The following is an 18,109-nucleotide window of genomic DNA, read 5'->3' as shown; positions in this document are numbered from 1 at the left end:
ACTATTTCGTTAGAAGTGAAGGCTTTGGTTAAATCATACCTAATGGTGTCATCCCAGTGGAATTTCTTTCTTGGTCCTATGACACGTTTCCCTGGTTTTTCATCATCATCTTCCTCAGACCCATTTTTCTCTCGATCTTCATCTGTTTGCAACCTAAAAATGAAAAACATTTTATGAAGCAAAGTTTTAACCCAACACTGCCTGTAATATGCTCCACAGAAACTTGTTGAATTGCTTAACTGAATGTTAACTAAAAAGACAGCATACACAGGGAATCTACCTTTCCACATAGTACTTTGAATTTGAAGTACATAATAAAATGGTTTGGTAAATACGGTTTTTAAAGTGTAATATAAAGGCATGAACATGCATTTTTTAGTTCAGAAAGTATTTGTGTCCAACTTCAGCCAGTCAGGTTGGTCAACATGTGAAATGTCTGACCAGTGCCAGCTCTTGCTGTGATCACACCCATACACTAAATCAACAGACCTTTTGCTTTTGACACGAAAGCAACTGAGTGGGATGTGACATGTCATTTAGAAAATATTCAGTTATACCATCTCAGTGGTATATGTGGATTTCAACTTGGTGAAGTCCATTTATGATCACTCTCTAACAGCCAAAAGTATTTCTCATATGCAAAAGCCAGTCCAAACAGAAGAGGTACATACTTGGCACACTTTGCTTGACTACGAGCTTGGCAGTCCTCCTGGTATTTAAATAGCTGTTCAGGCATGACATTGCTAACAGCCAGTTTCAGTTTTTGCAGAGGTTCTCTTAAACGATCATCCTGGGAAAAAAATATACTGAAAGGTTTTTCAAACATATTTAAAAAACTTATTTGGCAGGCAGATCCTCAAAAGATGAAATTTATGTTTTAGATATTGATTACGGATTTGCAATGTTAACATATTTAAATACAGACACTTTTTCATCAACCCAGTCTTTTTATAATGCACACTGGACATAAAATTAGGAAGACCACACTTCCCTAGTAGCCAAGAAGAGTTCTAGTTTTGGCCTGTTGCCCCAGCATAATTATTAACGACGCTCCCTTGTAGTCCTAAAAATGCCCCATGTTTGGCCATTATATGGATCCTTCAATGTATATAAATGATTAAATAAAGAACAAAATCTGCATTGTACAGACTCCTCTTAGTTAATCCCCATTATTATGGGGACCCAGTGCCACAAGAGGAGACACTGCTTTAAGATACTGGAACACACAATTTGGTTTGGGTGACTACCAACAGGATGTTGGCATCCTGTTCTCTCCTTTATTGTTAGTAATTGTGACTTAACGCAATAAAAAATGCAAGATCAAGGCCAAAGTGAGAGAGGGAACTGGGAGAATCTTATTTATGTGGGTTTAGGGCAAAAAGAAAAGCAAGTAGGTTTGTACCTGACAGCTTTAATCAATCAATTTGTTATTTTCATCTTGCAAGCCATAAAAAATATCTATTTAAAACATACCTTTATTTTTGTCATAGGTACAGAAATATAAGGCTTTGCTTTTCTTCACTGAAACAGCTGTCTTTAAAATATGATTTTGAGTAAGGAGAAGAGTTTCAGGAATGCAATTGTCATGTCATGTTACAAATTAAAATATTGTATTCCCTTAAAAACATATTTTATTAATAAAAACAGAACACAAATATTATTACTAATTACCTATTTCATGCACATGAGAGGTCTGCTATAAAATCCCATTTTAAAAAACTGAACATCTGGTATCATGGTTCCTGGAGAATCACTTTTTAAGAATTATATAGCTCAGACTATCAGCCTAGAAACAACCCAAATAGCCACCAACAGTAAAATGAATAAATTAACTGGAACAGTCATAAAATGGAATACTGTACACCAGCATAAATGTGGGAGGTTCTATCACATGTTAATGTCACACATAAATCTGAGGTATACATATGTTGAGTATTAAAAAATGCGAGCTGCAAAAGAAAACAGTATGACTCCATTTATATGAAGTTCAAAAACATGCAAATCCAAACAACATAATGTTTAGGGATACAAATGTATGTGATAAAACTGTACGAAGAAAACCAAGAGTAAATAAGCATCTTTTTTCTTCCATGGCCAACAGGGATATTAATAACTTCAAACATTCTATCTGAAATGCTTAGAAAATATTTTACAATGTGCAAAAAGTTGTTTTCCTACGTCTAGTTCTTTTTTTATTGGTACCTGTTTCTGTTATTTGTACTTAATAGGCTGTAAGCTCCAACTGTCAATATCTGAAGGGGCCAGGCATAGGCACAAAATCTGAGATCTCAAACAAATCTCATGTATTATTAACCTGCTTTGAATTAAGAACTATAGTTTCTCATTTCAAAGGTGTATTTTATTAGGTGAAGTATAGAACCTATAATAAAGAATTCTATGCCTGTCAGATCACACCTGCTACAAGTGATTCGGGGCACCACACATTCCCCCATTTGCACCATGGTGGGCCTTGGAGAGCCATGTTGTGCTGTGTAATGCCCTCCCACCCCACTCCCCGGGAAAGTTGAGGTTGACCCAAGACAGCACAATCAGGGTTTTTTTCTGTCCCAAGAATTTGGATTGGGATGAGACCTGAGTCAGTCTGTGTGTGTGGCTTTTCTATAATATAAAAATTTGGGAATAAAGTAATCTTATTGCAGATGTGCATAAAAGGATAAAGATGAGACACAGGTAAGGAGATAGAAACAATTAATGTAAATTATCAGTTCCCATCTCTTCCTGGCTGCATTCTTGTCCTTAATTCAATGAAATACCTTTATTCATAGAAAAAAAAAAAGGGAGGGCTTTTTTGGGTCTTAAACCACATTCAAATTATTTTTTATTACTCTCAAGTTATAAATATTTCAAAAATATATAGTCAAACAAATCATTAAAGGAAGAATAATCAGGACAGTGAAGGTACTGAAAAACATTTTATATGAAGTGAGAAAGGGGTTATTAAGTGCTTTCAAAACTATGAAAGCCATGAAGTAGACAAATGACTAGATTTGTGAATGGACTCAAAGGTAGAATTAGGACTAGTGAGGGTAGAAAGCACAGAGATTTTGTTCAGTGCATGGAAGAACTCTCTGATACTGTAATGAAATAACATTCTGACCACTGGAAGCATTCAAACATGGACAATTGCTTAGTGGGGTTGTTGTCAAGGAGAATCTAGCAAAACATCGATGATTCCACTAAGCAATCTAAGTTTAAATGCAACACTATGATTCTTTCTACTGGTCTTCACAACGTAAGTGTGAGCATATCTATACAAATCCATTTTAAGAATAAGCAAATTGAGTTATAAATATGTCAGATTATTTGTTGAGGGCAAAGTTGTGTTAGCTATGGAATGGAGGTTAATTTAACAGTCCAAGAATCTATGCCTTAGAAAACATCCTTTAAACCTATGCATTGTTGAAAAGTAATTCTTCTCCCCAGAAGATCCAACATGCCCTTAATAACCTCCTATAGTTACTAAATACATATAAGATGACTATAAAGCAATTATCATGCAAAAGCCCTAAACAGAAACCAGTCTCTTTATAGGTTATAAAACCTCAGATGCAGGTATGATTGTTCCTTCTCTTACCTGGACGTTGAGATGTAACTTCTTTAGGCGTTTTACCAGTGTTTCCTTATTGCATGGCACAAAAGCTTCAAGATGGGAGTAGACACCACTACGAATGACAGGGACTAGTTCCTGTAGCTGTAACTCAATGCTACCCAAAACAACAAATAAATAGTACAGAATTTCTTTTAGGTAGCAACACACAAGCAAGGAGGCAAAAGCAGTGATTCTTTTCTCATTTTATCTTTCCACGATCTCCCAGCCAGTATTTTTAAGGTGAAAAAAAAAAAAAAGACCCACCAATAAATAATAATGCTATAGAAAATTTCAATGAGTCTAGACTAAGAGTGAAATTTATATAATCAAAAACAGAAAATTTAATTTTTTGATGATGGGGCAAAGTCTACATTTCTGGGTAAAGCATAGGAACTCAATTATTAACCAAAAGATCACTTCCTTAAAGGGCTATCATACTACCCCCGACCCCAACCTTGCAACTGCTATACTAGATAGTCACATAGTCTCAGTGAGTTACTTTTTTCTTTAGAGAAGTTTGAAAAAATCATAGATTCAGAAGAGGTAAAGCCTTTCTGCCTACATTAGTTTTATCCATCATTCTCTTAATTATGTCTGCATTGCACAAACTAGATATTAACTAGTATGCTCAATTTATTCTCACTCTGTTAATCCTAATCCCTGTTTCCACTCAAAAATTAGGTTTTTAGAGAGCATAAAAGTTGTTAAAACAATGTCATTTAGCCTAATAGATTTTTTTTTTTTTAATTAAAGAGTGTGTAAGAGCCACCATGTTCTCAGCAGGACAAGCCTATTAATAAAGATTTAAGTTTTATTCCAAGATGGAAGATATTATATCTGGCAGCTGGTACTGTAGAAAGATGGGAACAGGTGTTAATTTAAAGATCAAGACCAAACTAGAGCTCTTGGCAACAAACTATGTCCAAATCATCACTTCATCATAGAGGAAAGTACAGACAGACTGAATAAATACCTCTCACAAACGTCAGATGCATGCGAAGATTCAAGCCTTTGAGGGAGAAACAAAACCCTGACATACCAATTGTGTCCACTACTTATGAGATATACTGAAATCTCAAACAATGAAATGTGGAAAACTAGACTCCTCAGTATTGGCAATAGAGAATTCTTGGTATTACCAAAGTCAGTTACAATAAAAAATGGAAAGAAGTAAACAGTGTAGCACAGAGAGGACAAGTAGTGACTCTGTGGCATCTTATTACACTGATGGACAGTGACTGCAATGTGGTGTGTGTGAGGGGGGACTCAATAATATGGGTGAATGTAGTAACAAAATTGTTTTTCTTGTGAAACCTTCCTAGGAATGTATATCAATGATACCTTAATTTAAAAAAATGGAAAGAAGATTAAGACCTGTAAAAATCAAAAGGTCAAATGAAGAGGTTCATAAAGGAAACAATTACTGAAATCATGAGCTCCTCTGTGCATAAACATTTAGTTAAATAATTCTATGTGGTCTGAGTTTTATTAAAAGTCTAGACTCTGTATAGCACGGAGAAGACAAGTAGTGACTCTATAGCATCTTACTATGCTGATGGACAGTAATTGTAATGGGGTATGTGGTAGGGACTTGATAATGGGGGAAATCTAGTAACCACAATGTTGCCCATGTGACTGTATATTAATGATACCAAAAAAAGAAAAAAAGAAAAAAAAGAAAAGTCTAGACTCTGGGTAGGAAGCTTTTTAGGCTTGCCTCATTATAAAAGTTGGTTGAGGCTGAAAATAAAATAGAAACTCCAAGTAGTAAGAGATTCCAAGTAAGAAAAGATCAACTCAGTGATCTAATTTTAAAAATCAGTGGTTTTTGAAGACAGGGTAACTCAGTAACATGAAGAACCAATTATATTACATAAAAATTAGAGAAACATATTAACCCTAGGGGTAAATAAATATGTTTATAACAGGGACAAAGTCTACATTTATTTGGGTAAAGCACAGGAGCTCCATTATTAACCAAAAGTTCATTTCCTCAAAGAGAAATCATACTCTCCCCCTCCCACTCTGTAATCACTATACTTGAGAGTCCCACTTTTTCAAGAGCTCGTGGGGTATTTCTGCTCTATCTGCTCTATTTTTACTCTATTTGCCCCCTAAAGAAGCATCTAACAGTAACATCTAGACTGCACTGGTCTATCACAAATATATACAAATTTCTATCTGAGAGGAATATATTTTAAGTATACAACCTTCACATATCTACTTTATTATTTTTTTCCCTAAGAATTCTAACCTTCTGAAGATCTAAAAAAGTATCTGGGGACAACTAAAAACACATGGCAATGGAAGTCTGAATTTCAAATATTTTCATATTTTTTTCACAGATTAATAAATGTTCTCCTAAAGTGGTGAACTTTCTTGAGCCCTGTCCCCTTCTCTCCACCAGGCTCTTTTTCCTTCCTTAAGTGAAATCTATCCCCAAAGCAGATATCCATGCATGAAAGTCACTACTAATGGGTCTCAAATCTCTGAATATAAATCATGAGCAGATCACCACAGGCTCTATAGGGATCAAAATATACTAAGACTACCTGCTGTTAATGCATTAGAGAAGAAATACTGGGTTTTGTGAATAAATAAGTTGGAAACCCATTTTTATATCCCTAGTTACACAAGGCTGTCATCTGCTTCTACAGAAGCTTCAAAGAAATGCAACACAGGAATCCATAACTGATGCAATGGCCACCTTTGTAAATAAGAATCTTCTGCTCTGCAATCTTTAGTGCTACCTACTATGGTATCTTCACTCAGGATTCTAGAAACAAAGTCATTTTCCCAAAGTTGACATATGATGTGTCTTTCTCCCCCATCAACTCCCTCTTTTTAAAAAACAGAATATATTTCTTATTCAGTCAGTTTAAAACAACTAATGAAAGAAAAGCTCACAGTAATTAAGGCAAATGAATTCTGGGATCTGCTGAATTTCCCAGATTTTTTCCTCAAGTATTCACATATCCTATTAATACTGTCCAAATAACATAACCACCAAAAATTACCACTTGAAGAAAGACTTAGGGAGCAATAATCCAAACTCACAATCCAAAACAGCTCTTAAAGCAAGAATTCAAAAGTCTGTTGATCTGTTAATTGATAATAAACAAAAGAGGTGTTCATCTCTTGTCTCTGAACAAGTAACTTTATTCAGATGAGCTGGTTCTAATGTTACCTAAAGAAGGGTTGGTGTGGAAAAGGTTAGAGATGTGGTTCAAATTGTTTGCGATTTTTCCAACTGAAAAGTAACCCCTGAAGAGATAAAAAGCCATGGCACAGAATCAAGTTCTTTCTGAAAGCAACCTAAATGTCCAGCAATAGGTGAATGGATAAAGAAGATGTGGTACATATATATAATGGAACATTATGCAGCCACAAAAAAGAAAGAAATCCACAACACGGATGGACCTAGAGAGTATTATGCTAAGTGAAACAGGTCAAGTGAAGAAAGACAAATAACATGTGATTTCACTTTTTGGGGAATATGAAGACTAAACAAAACGAAATGAACAAAAGAGCAGTAGACTCACAGGCACTGAGAGGTGGCTGGTGGTTACCATGGGGGAGGGGCTGGGATGGGTGGGTTAACTCAATCCAGAGAAATAAGGGATGTTTGATGATGGAAGTGGAAAAAGAGACCAGGGGCATAATAAAGTGACTAAAAAGGGAAAAGTTCAACTTTGAACACCAGGGCTTGTAGAACTATAGGCATGTTCTCTGTGAAATAAAGCAGATAGACTCCAAAAAACTAGAGGAGTCATTTTAAGATAGACATGGGAGGAATTAACAGAGAAGCCTGTTCAGGGAATGCTGATATTCTGCTAATTTGAGATGTCCCAAGGATTGTTTTTTGATTTTACCAAGAGAGAAATAACTGTTCCCTCTTACAGAAATGTAAAATAAAAAAGAATCGCCTCAGTCACAGGAAAAGGACCCAATCCAGTACATTTAGGGCTCTCGAGTGGAAAGAGAGAGAACCTGTCAGATCCTTGATTATGGAATCTGGGTACAGCTCTGATGAGTAATGGGTATGCTGTTTATTGGGGTTTAAATGGGAGCCAGGTAGAAGGAGCTGTCACAGGAAGCATTTGCCTTGCTTCTAGGCAGACAGAATCAATCTGAAAATCCCCAGCTAAAATAATGGAATTCCTCTGTCACCATACTAGTGGAATGCTAAGTTATGTGTTTTATGAGTCCATGGAGACCAAAAAGACTTTTTAAATACTCCAGAATAGGAGATTGCAATTAATTAAAATAGCTATCAAAACCCACAAACCACTCCATCCTACATTATCTCAAAAGAAACTATCTCCATTATATATTTAAAAGACAGGAATTGTGGTATTGGAAACATTGCTTTGTTTGTTTATATATGATGCCACAGAACCACAGAGAAGGTATACATTATTTTCATCCAAGAGTAAAATTTGCTGCTTTTCCCAGGACCACTCTTTTGCCCAGTTCTGCTTGCAGTCAATTATACATTTTTTTAATTATATGGTAACTGCAGCTTCATTAGTATTAAATTCTTAGAGTAAAAATTACCACTAACTTAAATATACTCTATGTATCAGCCATCACATTCTCCTTTCCAATCTAACTTGTCCTCTCCACACTGCCTCCATTCTTCCCACAATATGATTTCTTCATTAAATTACCATACATTCCATTTGGCTATAAATGTTGATATAAATTATAATTAACCTCACTAGATACCAATGGAATTATTTTTCCCAAATCTCAATAAAAGTAGAAGGAAAATGATAACCAAATTTAATATAAATATGCAGAGTTGTCCCAGAAAGATATTTTCATATAAGGTGACAAAATACATTTAAATCTAGGATAATATTCAACTTGTACAGTGGTCATCTACTATATTTTTACATGAATTCTTAAGGCTTAAATAATTTTTAAGGTTCTTTAATCAAAGAAGAAAGTTACTTACTCCAGAAGAATATTATTCATATCCTGTGTAAAAAATTTTTTCCTTCCTTCTTCATCAAAAAGTTTGGCAGCCTAGAGAAATGTAGGATTGTCAAGTTAACTCTCAATAAATACACTGTTTCCATATAAGAATAAACTCCTTGAGGGTGGGGCTATGATTTACTTCACTTTGTATTCTCTATATATAACCAGTTTAGCACCGGGCATGAGTAGACAATTAAAGAGTGCTGAAGCAAATTTAGCATACATACCATTCTTTCCCTTACATCCATATTTAATTTTTCTCAATCTTCCTAAATTCACAAAATTATACATACAAGATTCTTTACTGGTTTGGGTGTCTTGTTTAGCAATTCTAGATGTGATTTCAAAGATACCAGAAAGCAGATGCCTTACCTTCTTCAGACATTATTGTGACAATGTGTCTGATATTCTGTATTTTATACTCATTACCATATTTAATCCTGAAAACAGTCAATGGTATTTGTACTATAGCACGCATTTTATAAACAGGGAACCTAAATCTTACAAAGGTTATGTGATATGCCCCAAAATCACATACTAATAACTGATGGATTCAGGACCAGACCAGAAGCTTTCTTATTTAAACTGTGTAACACTGCCACACTGCAGCCAGTCTGCGTCTGGATTCTACTAATCACTAGCAATGAAAAAATTAGCCAAGTTTATTACCATGAGATAAGTAAAAATTAATTCAATGAGCTAAGGATAACAATTATATTATTATGGTTGCCATCTTAACCAGATGACCAAAAACAAAGAGTATACAAACTAAGACACTCTACCATAAGCAAAATTTCCTAGGGAAATCACAAAAAATAGTAGTTTATCTTGAGATTCATGAGATATAAAACACTGAGAGGCCTGATCCAATAATTTGAGCAAGACATATGCTGAGAGAATCTACCAAGTTATTTGACAATTTTACTTGCTGTAAATAGAGGAGGAAAACCTCCAAGGTGTGCGCAGCACTCAGAAACGATGAAGACAGGGTACATGTAGGAAATGCAGGAAGAAAGCCAGAACTTCAGAAAAGAGAATCCAAAGAAGTCAAGAAGTTGAACAGTGGAAGAATGTTATGAAGTGAGAAAAGACCAAAAAAAAAGAAACTCCTTATCAGACAGGAATGAGCCAAAAATGAATTCCCATCTCCTGAAGAAAAAACACCACCTCCTACTTCAAAGAACATATATGGAGAATTCATAGACATCGGTAAGTGAAATGAATCTTCTTAATATTTCCTACTAAGGGATTAAAAAGCAGGTAAATTAACCCTGGCATGGCTACTAGAAAGAGAGATGATAGCTTCTGTATATGAGATATGATAGAGTTTTGCAGGACTGAAACATACTCATTACTAACCAGTTTTGTTTACTCAACGAGAATGAATGGCATATACCACAGGAGACCCAGTGAAAGCTGCTATGGAACTCAATGGTCCTGCCTTTAAATCATAGCTCAGCTACTTAAAAATTATGTGGCCTTGGGTGAATCACTTAGCCTTTTGAACCTTAGTTTCCTCATCTATTAAATGGAAAAATAGACCCACCTCACAGGATTATTGGTGGATTAGACTACACAGTATCTAAACTGTCGCTGTTACTATGACTGGTATACTAAACCCAGCCAGGGCACTGTCTCCTGAATGGTAAACGGTGCCTTGTGCAGTGGGGACACAGCAGCACCACACCCAATACATATGCTTTTTGTAAGTTAGCTCTTGTATTTAAATTCTGTCTCCAACACTTACTAAGTGTGTGGACTTAACCAGGCTTCACTTAAGTTTCTTAACCATAAAAAAGGAAACAATACCTATACTTCATAGAGTGGTTGAGAAAAATTTTTTTAAAAGGTGCAGTGGGGAACGATGATATAGAATATAAAAGAAAATGACAAAAATCAATTACATTATCATAAAAACTCTAAGATAAAACATTTGTTAAAAGAAAAAAGATCAAATGAGGAAAATAGACAAATTTTCATTTTTCTGCTGTCTATAAGAGAAAGAGCCAAAATAAAGGAACTCAAAAAGGCTGAAGGTTAAGTGATGGAAAAGCTACACCATGAAAAAATAAAGAGAAAGAGAAATTCAAGATGAAAAAGCATTGGCAGCATAAAAGGGTCACCTTCAAATAATCATCACAATGAAGATCTAGCCATCAAGAATCTTATGGGCCAAACAACACAGGCTAGAAGTAAAAAGGAAAAACTGGTAAACACAAGTTACAAGTTAAGGAACACTACCAATGAGATACTTTTACACACTTCCTCTAAGTCCTAGACTTTTGAAATATATTAAAATAAGTAAAATTACAAGAGAACTAATTAATAAGTCACAACCTCAGAAGAAATGCTACAGAACAAAAAATAGAAAAAAAGAACATAACTGCTGAATAAGATTCAGGGCCAGTTAGTGAAAAAATTAGATAAATCTCATACTTGCCTAATCAGATATTTAAAATTTAAAGAGTTAAGAGAAATACAACATAGAGATGATTAACTTTAAAATGTGATTTAAATGAATTACTCTAATCCTAGAAGAAGCAAGTTATGTAAGTCCATACATTACAATCCTACTATTACTTTAATAATATAAAATTTGCAAATGCATAGATTAAAATCCAGAAAAATGAATAGTTTAATAGTGGTCATCTCTTCTGGGGGTGGCGTATGTCAGATTATGGGGGATATTTCCCTAAGTATGAAATACATTTTCTACTGTGTAATTTACTTTTGTAATCAGGGAAAAAAACACTAAAATATGGCATGGGTTCAGATAAACATGGTAAAATCATCAAAAACAAAACAAAACATTTTAAGCTAGGTTTGACACATTTTAAGTCAAAAGAATATCTCCCTGAGATTAAATGGAAAAGTGTGATGGATAACATTTATCTGGATTTGCAGCTAGTTAAACAAATGAAGATTAAGAATCCAAGTTACCCACACATACGTGGTCAATTAATATACGATAAAGGAGCCATGAATATACACTGGAGAAAAGACAGCCTCTTCAAAAACTGGTGCTCAGAAACTAGACAACTACATGTAAGAGAATGAAACTGGATTATTGTCTAAATCCATACACAAAAGTAAACTCAAAATGGATTAAAGACCTGAATGTAAGTCATGAAACCACAAAACTCTTAGAAGAAAACATAGGTAAAAATCTCTTGAATATAAACAATGAGCAACTTTTTCCTGAAGACATCTCCTCAGGCAAGGGAAATAAAATATAAAATGAACAAGTAGGACTACATCAAACTAAAAAGCTTCTGTACAGCAAAAGACACCATCAGCAAAACAAAGAAACATCCTACAGTATGGGAGAATATATTCATAAATGACATAACCGATAAGGGGTTAACATCCAAAATATATAAAGAACTCACACAACTCAACACTCAAAAAACAAATAACCTGATTAAAAAATGGGTGGAGAATATGAACAGACACTTCTCCCAAGAAATACGGATGGCCAACAGGCACATAAAAAGATCCTCTACATCGCTAATCATCAGGGAAATGCAAGTTAAAACTACAATGAAATACCAACCTCACACCAGTTAGGATGGCCAACATTGAAAATACAAGAAACAACAATTGCTGGCAAGGATGTGGAGAAAGGGGAACTCTCCTACACTGTTGGTGAGAATGTAAATTGGCTCAACTGCTGTGGAAAGCAGTATGAAGGTTCCTCAAAAAACTAAAAATAGAAATAACATTTGACCCAGTAATTCCACTCCTATAAATTTAACCAAAGAAAACAAGATCCCTGATTTGAAAAGACATATGCACCCCTATGTTTATCACTGCACTATTTACAATAACTAAGGTGAATGTATAAAAATGTAGTATACATACACAATGGACTATTATTCAACCATAAAAGGAAAAGAAATCCTACCCTTTGCAACAACATGGATGGAGCTAGAAGGTTTTATGCTCAGTGAAATAAGCCAGGTGGAGAAAGACATATACCAAATGACTTCACTCAGTTGTAGAGTATAAAAACAGAGCAAAACTAAAGGAATAAAATAGTAGCAGACTCACAGACTCCAAGAAAGGACTAGTGGTTACCAAAGGAGAGGGGCTGGGGAGGATTGGTAGAGAAGAAGAAGGGGATTAAGGGGTACTATAATCAGCACTCACAGTATAGGTAGGTCATGGGAAAGGCAGTACAGTACAGAGAAGACAAGTAATGACTTTACAGTATCTTACTGCGCTGATAGACAGTGACCACAATAGAGGAGGTGAGGACTTGATAATATGAGTGAATGCTGAATCCACAGTGTTGTTTATGTGAAACCATCATAAGATTGGGTATCAATGATACTTTAATAAAAAAATTTTTAAAGACCCAAGTTGATCTGGAGAGGATCTGTGATATGCTAAAAGCTCAACTCTTAAGGTATGTCTTAGTGGGAACACAAGGTATGCTTACTAAAGCTGCTGATTAGCTGGAAAGGATCAGCTAGTAAAATGGGTTATAGAATAACTAGAGGTCAATAATTTGGACCAAGTTTAGATACATTTCTGCAATTTACTGTTTGTTCCTATCTTCCCTCTGTTTTCTATACATGAATGTGTAAACCAATAAAAATTGTATTTAAGAAACCTATGAAAAAAATATTTATAAGGTGAAGTGAAATAATAAAGTGATCAACTGTAACCACGTTATAACTGAAGTTTAAAAGTATATGTCTATGCATATAGCCAATGCCTAATAGGAAATCTAGAAAACTAAAAATTACATAGTTGATGAGATGTGGGTTAATATTTTTGTCTTAAAAAAAGGATTTATTGTTGTATTGGTGCAGCAAATAAGAAACAAGAGAATTATTTTACTTACTGCACGGAGGTCTTCGATACGCTTTTGAAGAAGGACAGGTAGACCTTCTGGGAGTGTAGGTACCACCCTGGGCATAATCGGAGCAGCACAGGTTGGCTGGATGGTGTTTCCATTCTCTCCCCCTGACTCAGAGAGGGGGCTGCCGTCAGAAGCGGCATCCAGTAATCTGTCAAAGTCAAAATCATCTAGCATCTCTAGGGCATTTTCAGCTTCCTGAAACAGTTCATGCTCATTTGTGCTAACAAAAATGGGGAGGTCTGGGTCAGCATTGTTCAGATTTAAGTCCGAAACATCATTTCCCAATGCCACAGCAGTGGAGGGGGGTTTATTCAGAGAGGAGGGTGTGAAGTTCGCTGGGACTTTAGGGTTAGGCTCCTTCTTTAGCGCATCTTTTTCTTTCTGAAATTTTCGTATCATGGCAGCTAGAGATAGAGAATCTTTATAACGTTTCTTCTTTTTTTCAGACTTGTGTGAATTTAGAGCCATAACTCTGTGAAGAAAAAAGTGATCAGTGAGGCCATGTACAATTTCAAAGATTAAAGCGCCATGTCAATGAGCAGGCAGAGATCAAAATAGTCATTTGACAGGTGGGAAAGCAAATTTCTCGTTAAATTTTACAATAGCATCTTCATCATTATCTGGACTGTCCCTTATGAAAGGCAGACAGGTAAATGGCCATGACAGTGAAGAAAATGCAAGGAATGAAGTCAACAGGAAGAAACAAAACTGAATGTACCTTAGGTTTATTAAAGTTCACTAAGTTAAACTTACTACTCTTTTTGGAACATTCACATTCTCTAACGTATCTATTAAGTAGTCAAATAAAGAAGTAACCAGATAAAGAAATGCATTTTTGCTGAGAACAGAGTTGCCTTATAACCAGAGAAGCCCACATACGTCCACCGTCCAACTGGTACTGCAGGTGGTTTGTGCTACAGACCGCCAAAGAAATACCAGGCCTCTGTATCTGTCTGTGAGCCTTATCCATCATGTCCTATGTCTAGATCCTACTCTATTTGCTATTACCTTCTGATCATTTTGTACTTTCCATTCAAGGATCAGCTATGTGACGCAATCAGATAGACATGTGTAATTCTCAATGACAACTTTCTCTTTTCAGGAACTACGTGAAAAGGTGGTCTCAGTTTATCACTTTCTCTAAGAAATCTTTTCTAAATTCTGGGCTTAGATGTTCCCATGTGCATTACAGAACCTGAAAGATTACTAGTACCTTAAATGCAGGCCCATGTTTCATTTACATTATATACCCCAAAACCAGAACAGTGCTTGGTATATAAGAGTACTTATAAGGTATTACTGAATAGTTTTTTTCCTAAAAAAAAATTTACTTGTAAATAATGAGCACTTAAAACAACTGTTAGCAAAATAATGTTTTTTCTTAATAATTTCTTAATGACTCAAGGGTCACTATAATCTCATACTCAGGAGAGGATAAATATCTCCCTAAATCAACCTTTTGGATATTGGTAGTCTAGAATTCAGATGCAATCCTGTGGTAAGGAGTGGGTAAAATCTAGACTCTCACAGATTCTCTCCCTTAATTCTGCACAGAGAGCCATAGAGAAGCAGAGGCAAATGGTAATTTTATGACTGCATGTACAAACATTTTATTCTTATGACTTAAGGCTCTCAAGAAATTTGACTTAGTTTTTAGACTCAATATTACTACCTGAAGTCACAAGTGTTAAGAATGACTAAATAAAATGGATTATTTTATATTAAAAAAACCACAAATCATTTACATGTAGAGTATTGACAATCCTAAATCCCCAGGCATCTGAGCTTAGTTTTAGCACAAAAATATTAAAACAATTTGTTCAATTTTTAAGCCATCTCTTCAAACTGGTTCTTGTTGGTAAAATGTTGTAATGAGTAAAATACTTAATATGTTTATAAATCAGATCTATAACACAATGAAGTCTCTAAGATAACTCTAAGGCAATCAGATAGACAGTCCCTAAGGCCCTAAGATGAAATCTCTAAGATAACAAAGCCTTCTGCTTATTAATAGATATAATATTATCAAAATATAAATTAATAGGTCATTGATATTATATAAATACTGTATGAAATTAAACCCAGCTAAGCTGAATTAATGCTAAATAGATCTTCCTGAAAGGAGAGCTGGTCACGCTATGACTTATCACGTTTAGTTTCACGTACCCCAGTTGTTTAGGAACTTTTTTCCTTGGCTTCTTCTCTTTTTCCCCTTCCTCTTTCCTCTTCCGCTTCTTCATCTCAATATCATCTTCTTTCATTTTGGGAATCTGAAATATGAGAAAAGAATGTATAACTTATCTAAGTATCAGTGCTTTACTCTTTGATGTTACTAAGCCAGCATCCAGGACAGTTTTTTTCTCAAATTTCAGTGTGCATTAGAACTGCTTGTTAAAAATGTAGATTCTTAGGGTCCATGAACATTCCCACTCCTGGTTTTGATTCTGTTACCTGGGGAGGGCCTTATAGTCTGCATCTTAAACAAACAAATCTCAAACATTTTGACGATTCTAGTACAAGTAAGTCTTTGGATCACACATCAAGAAGCACTTTTTTAAGGACCCTCTATCCATTTCTGAAATACGTATGTTCTATAGAATTTTTTTTACAAATTATAGCTTAGGAAAGATAATAGCTATTAATAGTCATTTCTATAGCAAGTCTTAATCTATCCTAGAAACTTAACCTATCCCCAAAATAAAGTATTAAACCACATATGGAGAAAGAAATTTTAAAAGAAAATATAATTCTACCATGATGTAAGGACTAATTTGCCTGTATCTATATTTTACTTTAAATCAAGTCAACTATAGATTCATTAAATAATGGTTAGCATTTTTTCCCTTACATTTATAGCTGTAAAGCACAAATAAAATTCCAAAAGTATACCCTATTAATTGAATGCCCTTGAGTTACTGTTACAATGCTGGACAAACTCACTTTGGGTGGCTTGTGCTTTTGGTTGTCTGTAATATCTTCTTCTTCAGTATCTGAAGCTTGGCGAAACTGTAGTGTGCCAGTGTTAATGTAAAAGCCTCCATATTTTGTTGTTAGAGAAGCAGGAACTAACTCGTCATACTAGATTTAAAAAAAAGGTTTCAGATATATCCCACTGTCATTAATTCCATAAATATGTCAAAGAAATTCAATCACCACATGCATCTTTCTTAAATCCTAACTGCAAAACTCCAAGGAGGATGTTCAGGGAATAAATTTAGAAAATGTTATTATTGAGAGTACAAATGAGCTTTGATTACCCAATATTCATTAAGAAAGTAACTCCTGGAATAACAAAGCAAATTATAAATATATCATCTGCTGAGAAAAATTTAAAGATCACTGCTACTATTCTTAATGACAAATGATTCTGGTGAGAAATTAAAACATATGACTAAACATTCAGACAAGGAATAAATTTCATTAACTACCATATTAGTATATACTTTTATTAATAAATAGATTATAACAAAGTTATTTCTTCTGCTTTACCTCTAAATCTTTTAAACAGGGAAAATTTAAGAACATTTAAAAGAAAAACAGCATATACATGCTTTAAAAGGAAGCAGAAAAATAACTGCCCAGTTCAATAAGCATACACTGAGGGCCTATATTGAGCCAGGCACTCTGTTTGAAGCAAGAGACTCAAAATTGTCTGAAACAGACTGGAGGTCTGACCTAAAATATCACTAAAGCTGAGGTTCCCCTCAGCCTGGATTTTAAAGTTTATCAGTATCTCGTCTGATGAAGATGAACAAAAAGCAAATATTAAATGAAGGTCAACTGTAACCCAAGTGATTGTTCACAATGGAGGAGAAAAAAGGAACTACTTATCTAATAGAAGCAAGATACCTGCTACCTGGGAAGCCAGAATGCTACTTACAGGTTCTTCATATGATATAATTAAGCTTTAAGAAAAGTCATATTTGTAAGGAGACTTCTTTGCCATGGGCAAGGAATATACATGAGGTACTGGTTATCATAACAATATTAAGGCTCAGTACAAAAGTTGTGATTTTAACCAGTTATCTTTTTAAATTATAAGGAGAACGGATAAAGAATGCTCAGGTTAATCATAGGGAATCAAAAGAAATGAAGTGAGGAAAAAGAAGGAAAAAGGAATGTACCCTTTCTTTGCTGCTGCACAGTTGGGATGCCCTAAAGATCTACAGAGGATACCTTCAGAAAGGGCCCAGCACTACATGCCAGTAAAGGAGTGATGTGAAAGCTAAAGCATTAAAAGGGAGAAGACTCTGCAGTAATTATTTTTAAAATGTATAATTGTGATAAATACACCTACAGTTTTTGCTTAGATGTACTTGTGTAATACTTTATAACTTTCAATGCTTCTTTATGTAAATTATTTCTCTTGGTCTTCCTGATACCCTTGTGATGCAAGGAAGGCAAATATTCCCATTTTAAAGTGAAAACCAAATCCGGAGAGGTTAAGATCCTTGCTAGAGTAATTTTATTAGTTTATGATGCAGAGTCACTGGCTGCCTCCCAACCCATCCCACTACAGTAAGCAGCTTCTCACATGGGCAACACATTCATCACCAGCTCCCGGGGCACTGTGGATGTGCTCAATGTCTGTCTTCTGCACTGTTCCACCGAACTTTCCCTACAAGAATACCCCTCAGGGGAACAACTTT

At 34.9% G+C, this 18,109-nt stretch overlaps 1 protein-coding gene across 4 annotated transcripts in view; it reads right to left on the bottom strand.

Annotated features, from left to right (window-relative positions):
- Positions 1–18,109, bottom strand: part of UBN2 (ubinuclein 2) — a 71,066-nt gene that overhangs the window by 30,452 nt on the left and 22,505 nt on the right. For 3 of the 4 annotated variants that reach the window (XM_036905499.2, XM_036905497.2, XM_036905496.2), the window contains exons 4-10: positions 16,401–16,538; positions 15,627–15,730; positions 13,443–13,932; positions 8,571–8,641; positions 3,596–3,725; positions 672–790; positions 40–153 (exon numbers count right to left, since the gene is read on the bottom strand). In XM_036905499.2, coding sequence (XP_036761394.2) covers positions 40–153; positions 672–790; positions 3,596–3,725; positions 8,571–8,641; positions 13,443–13,932; positions 15,627–15,730; positions 16,401–16,538 — 1,166 coding nt within the window. The remainder of the gene's footprint in view (positions 1–39; positions 154–671; positions 791–3,595; positions 3,726–8,570; positions 8,642–13,442; positions 13,933–15,626; positions 15,731–16,400; positions 16,539–18,109) is intronic. The other variant, XM_036905498.2, reaches the window with a different exon arrangement.

The sequence above is a fragment of the Manis pentadactyla genome, chromosome 7 (assembly GCF_030020395.1).
Source record: "Manis pentadactyla isolate mManPen7 chromosome 7, mManPen7.hap1, whole genome shotgun sequence".
NCBI classification, from domain to species: Eukaryota; Metazoa; Chordata; class Mammalia; order Pholidota; family Manidae; genus Manis; species Manis pentadactyla.
This window is presented reverse-complemented; position numbering and strand designations above follow the sequence as displayed.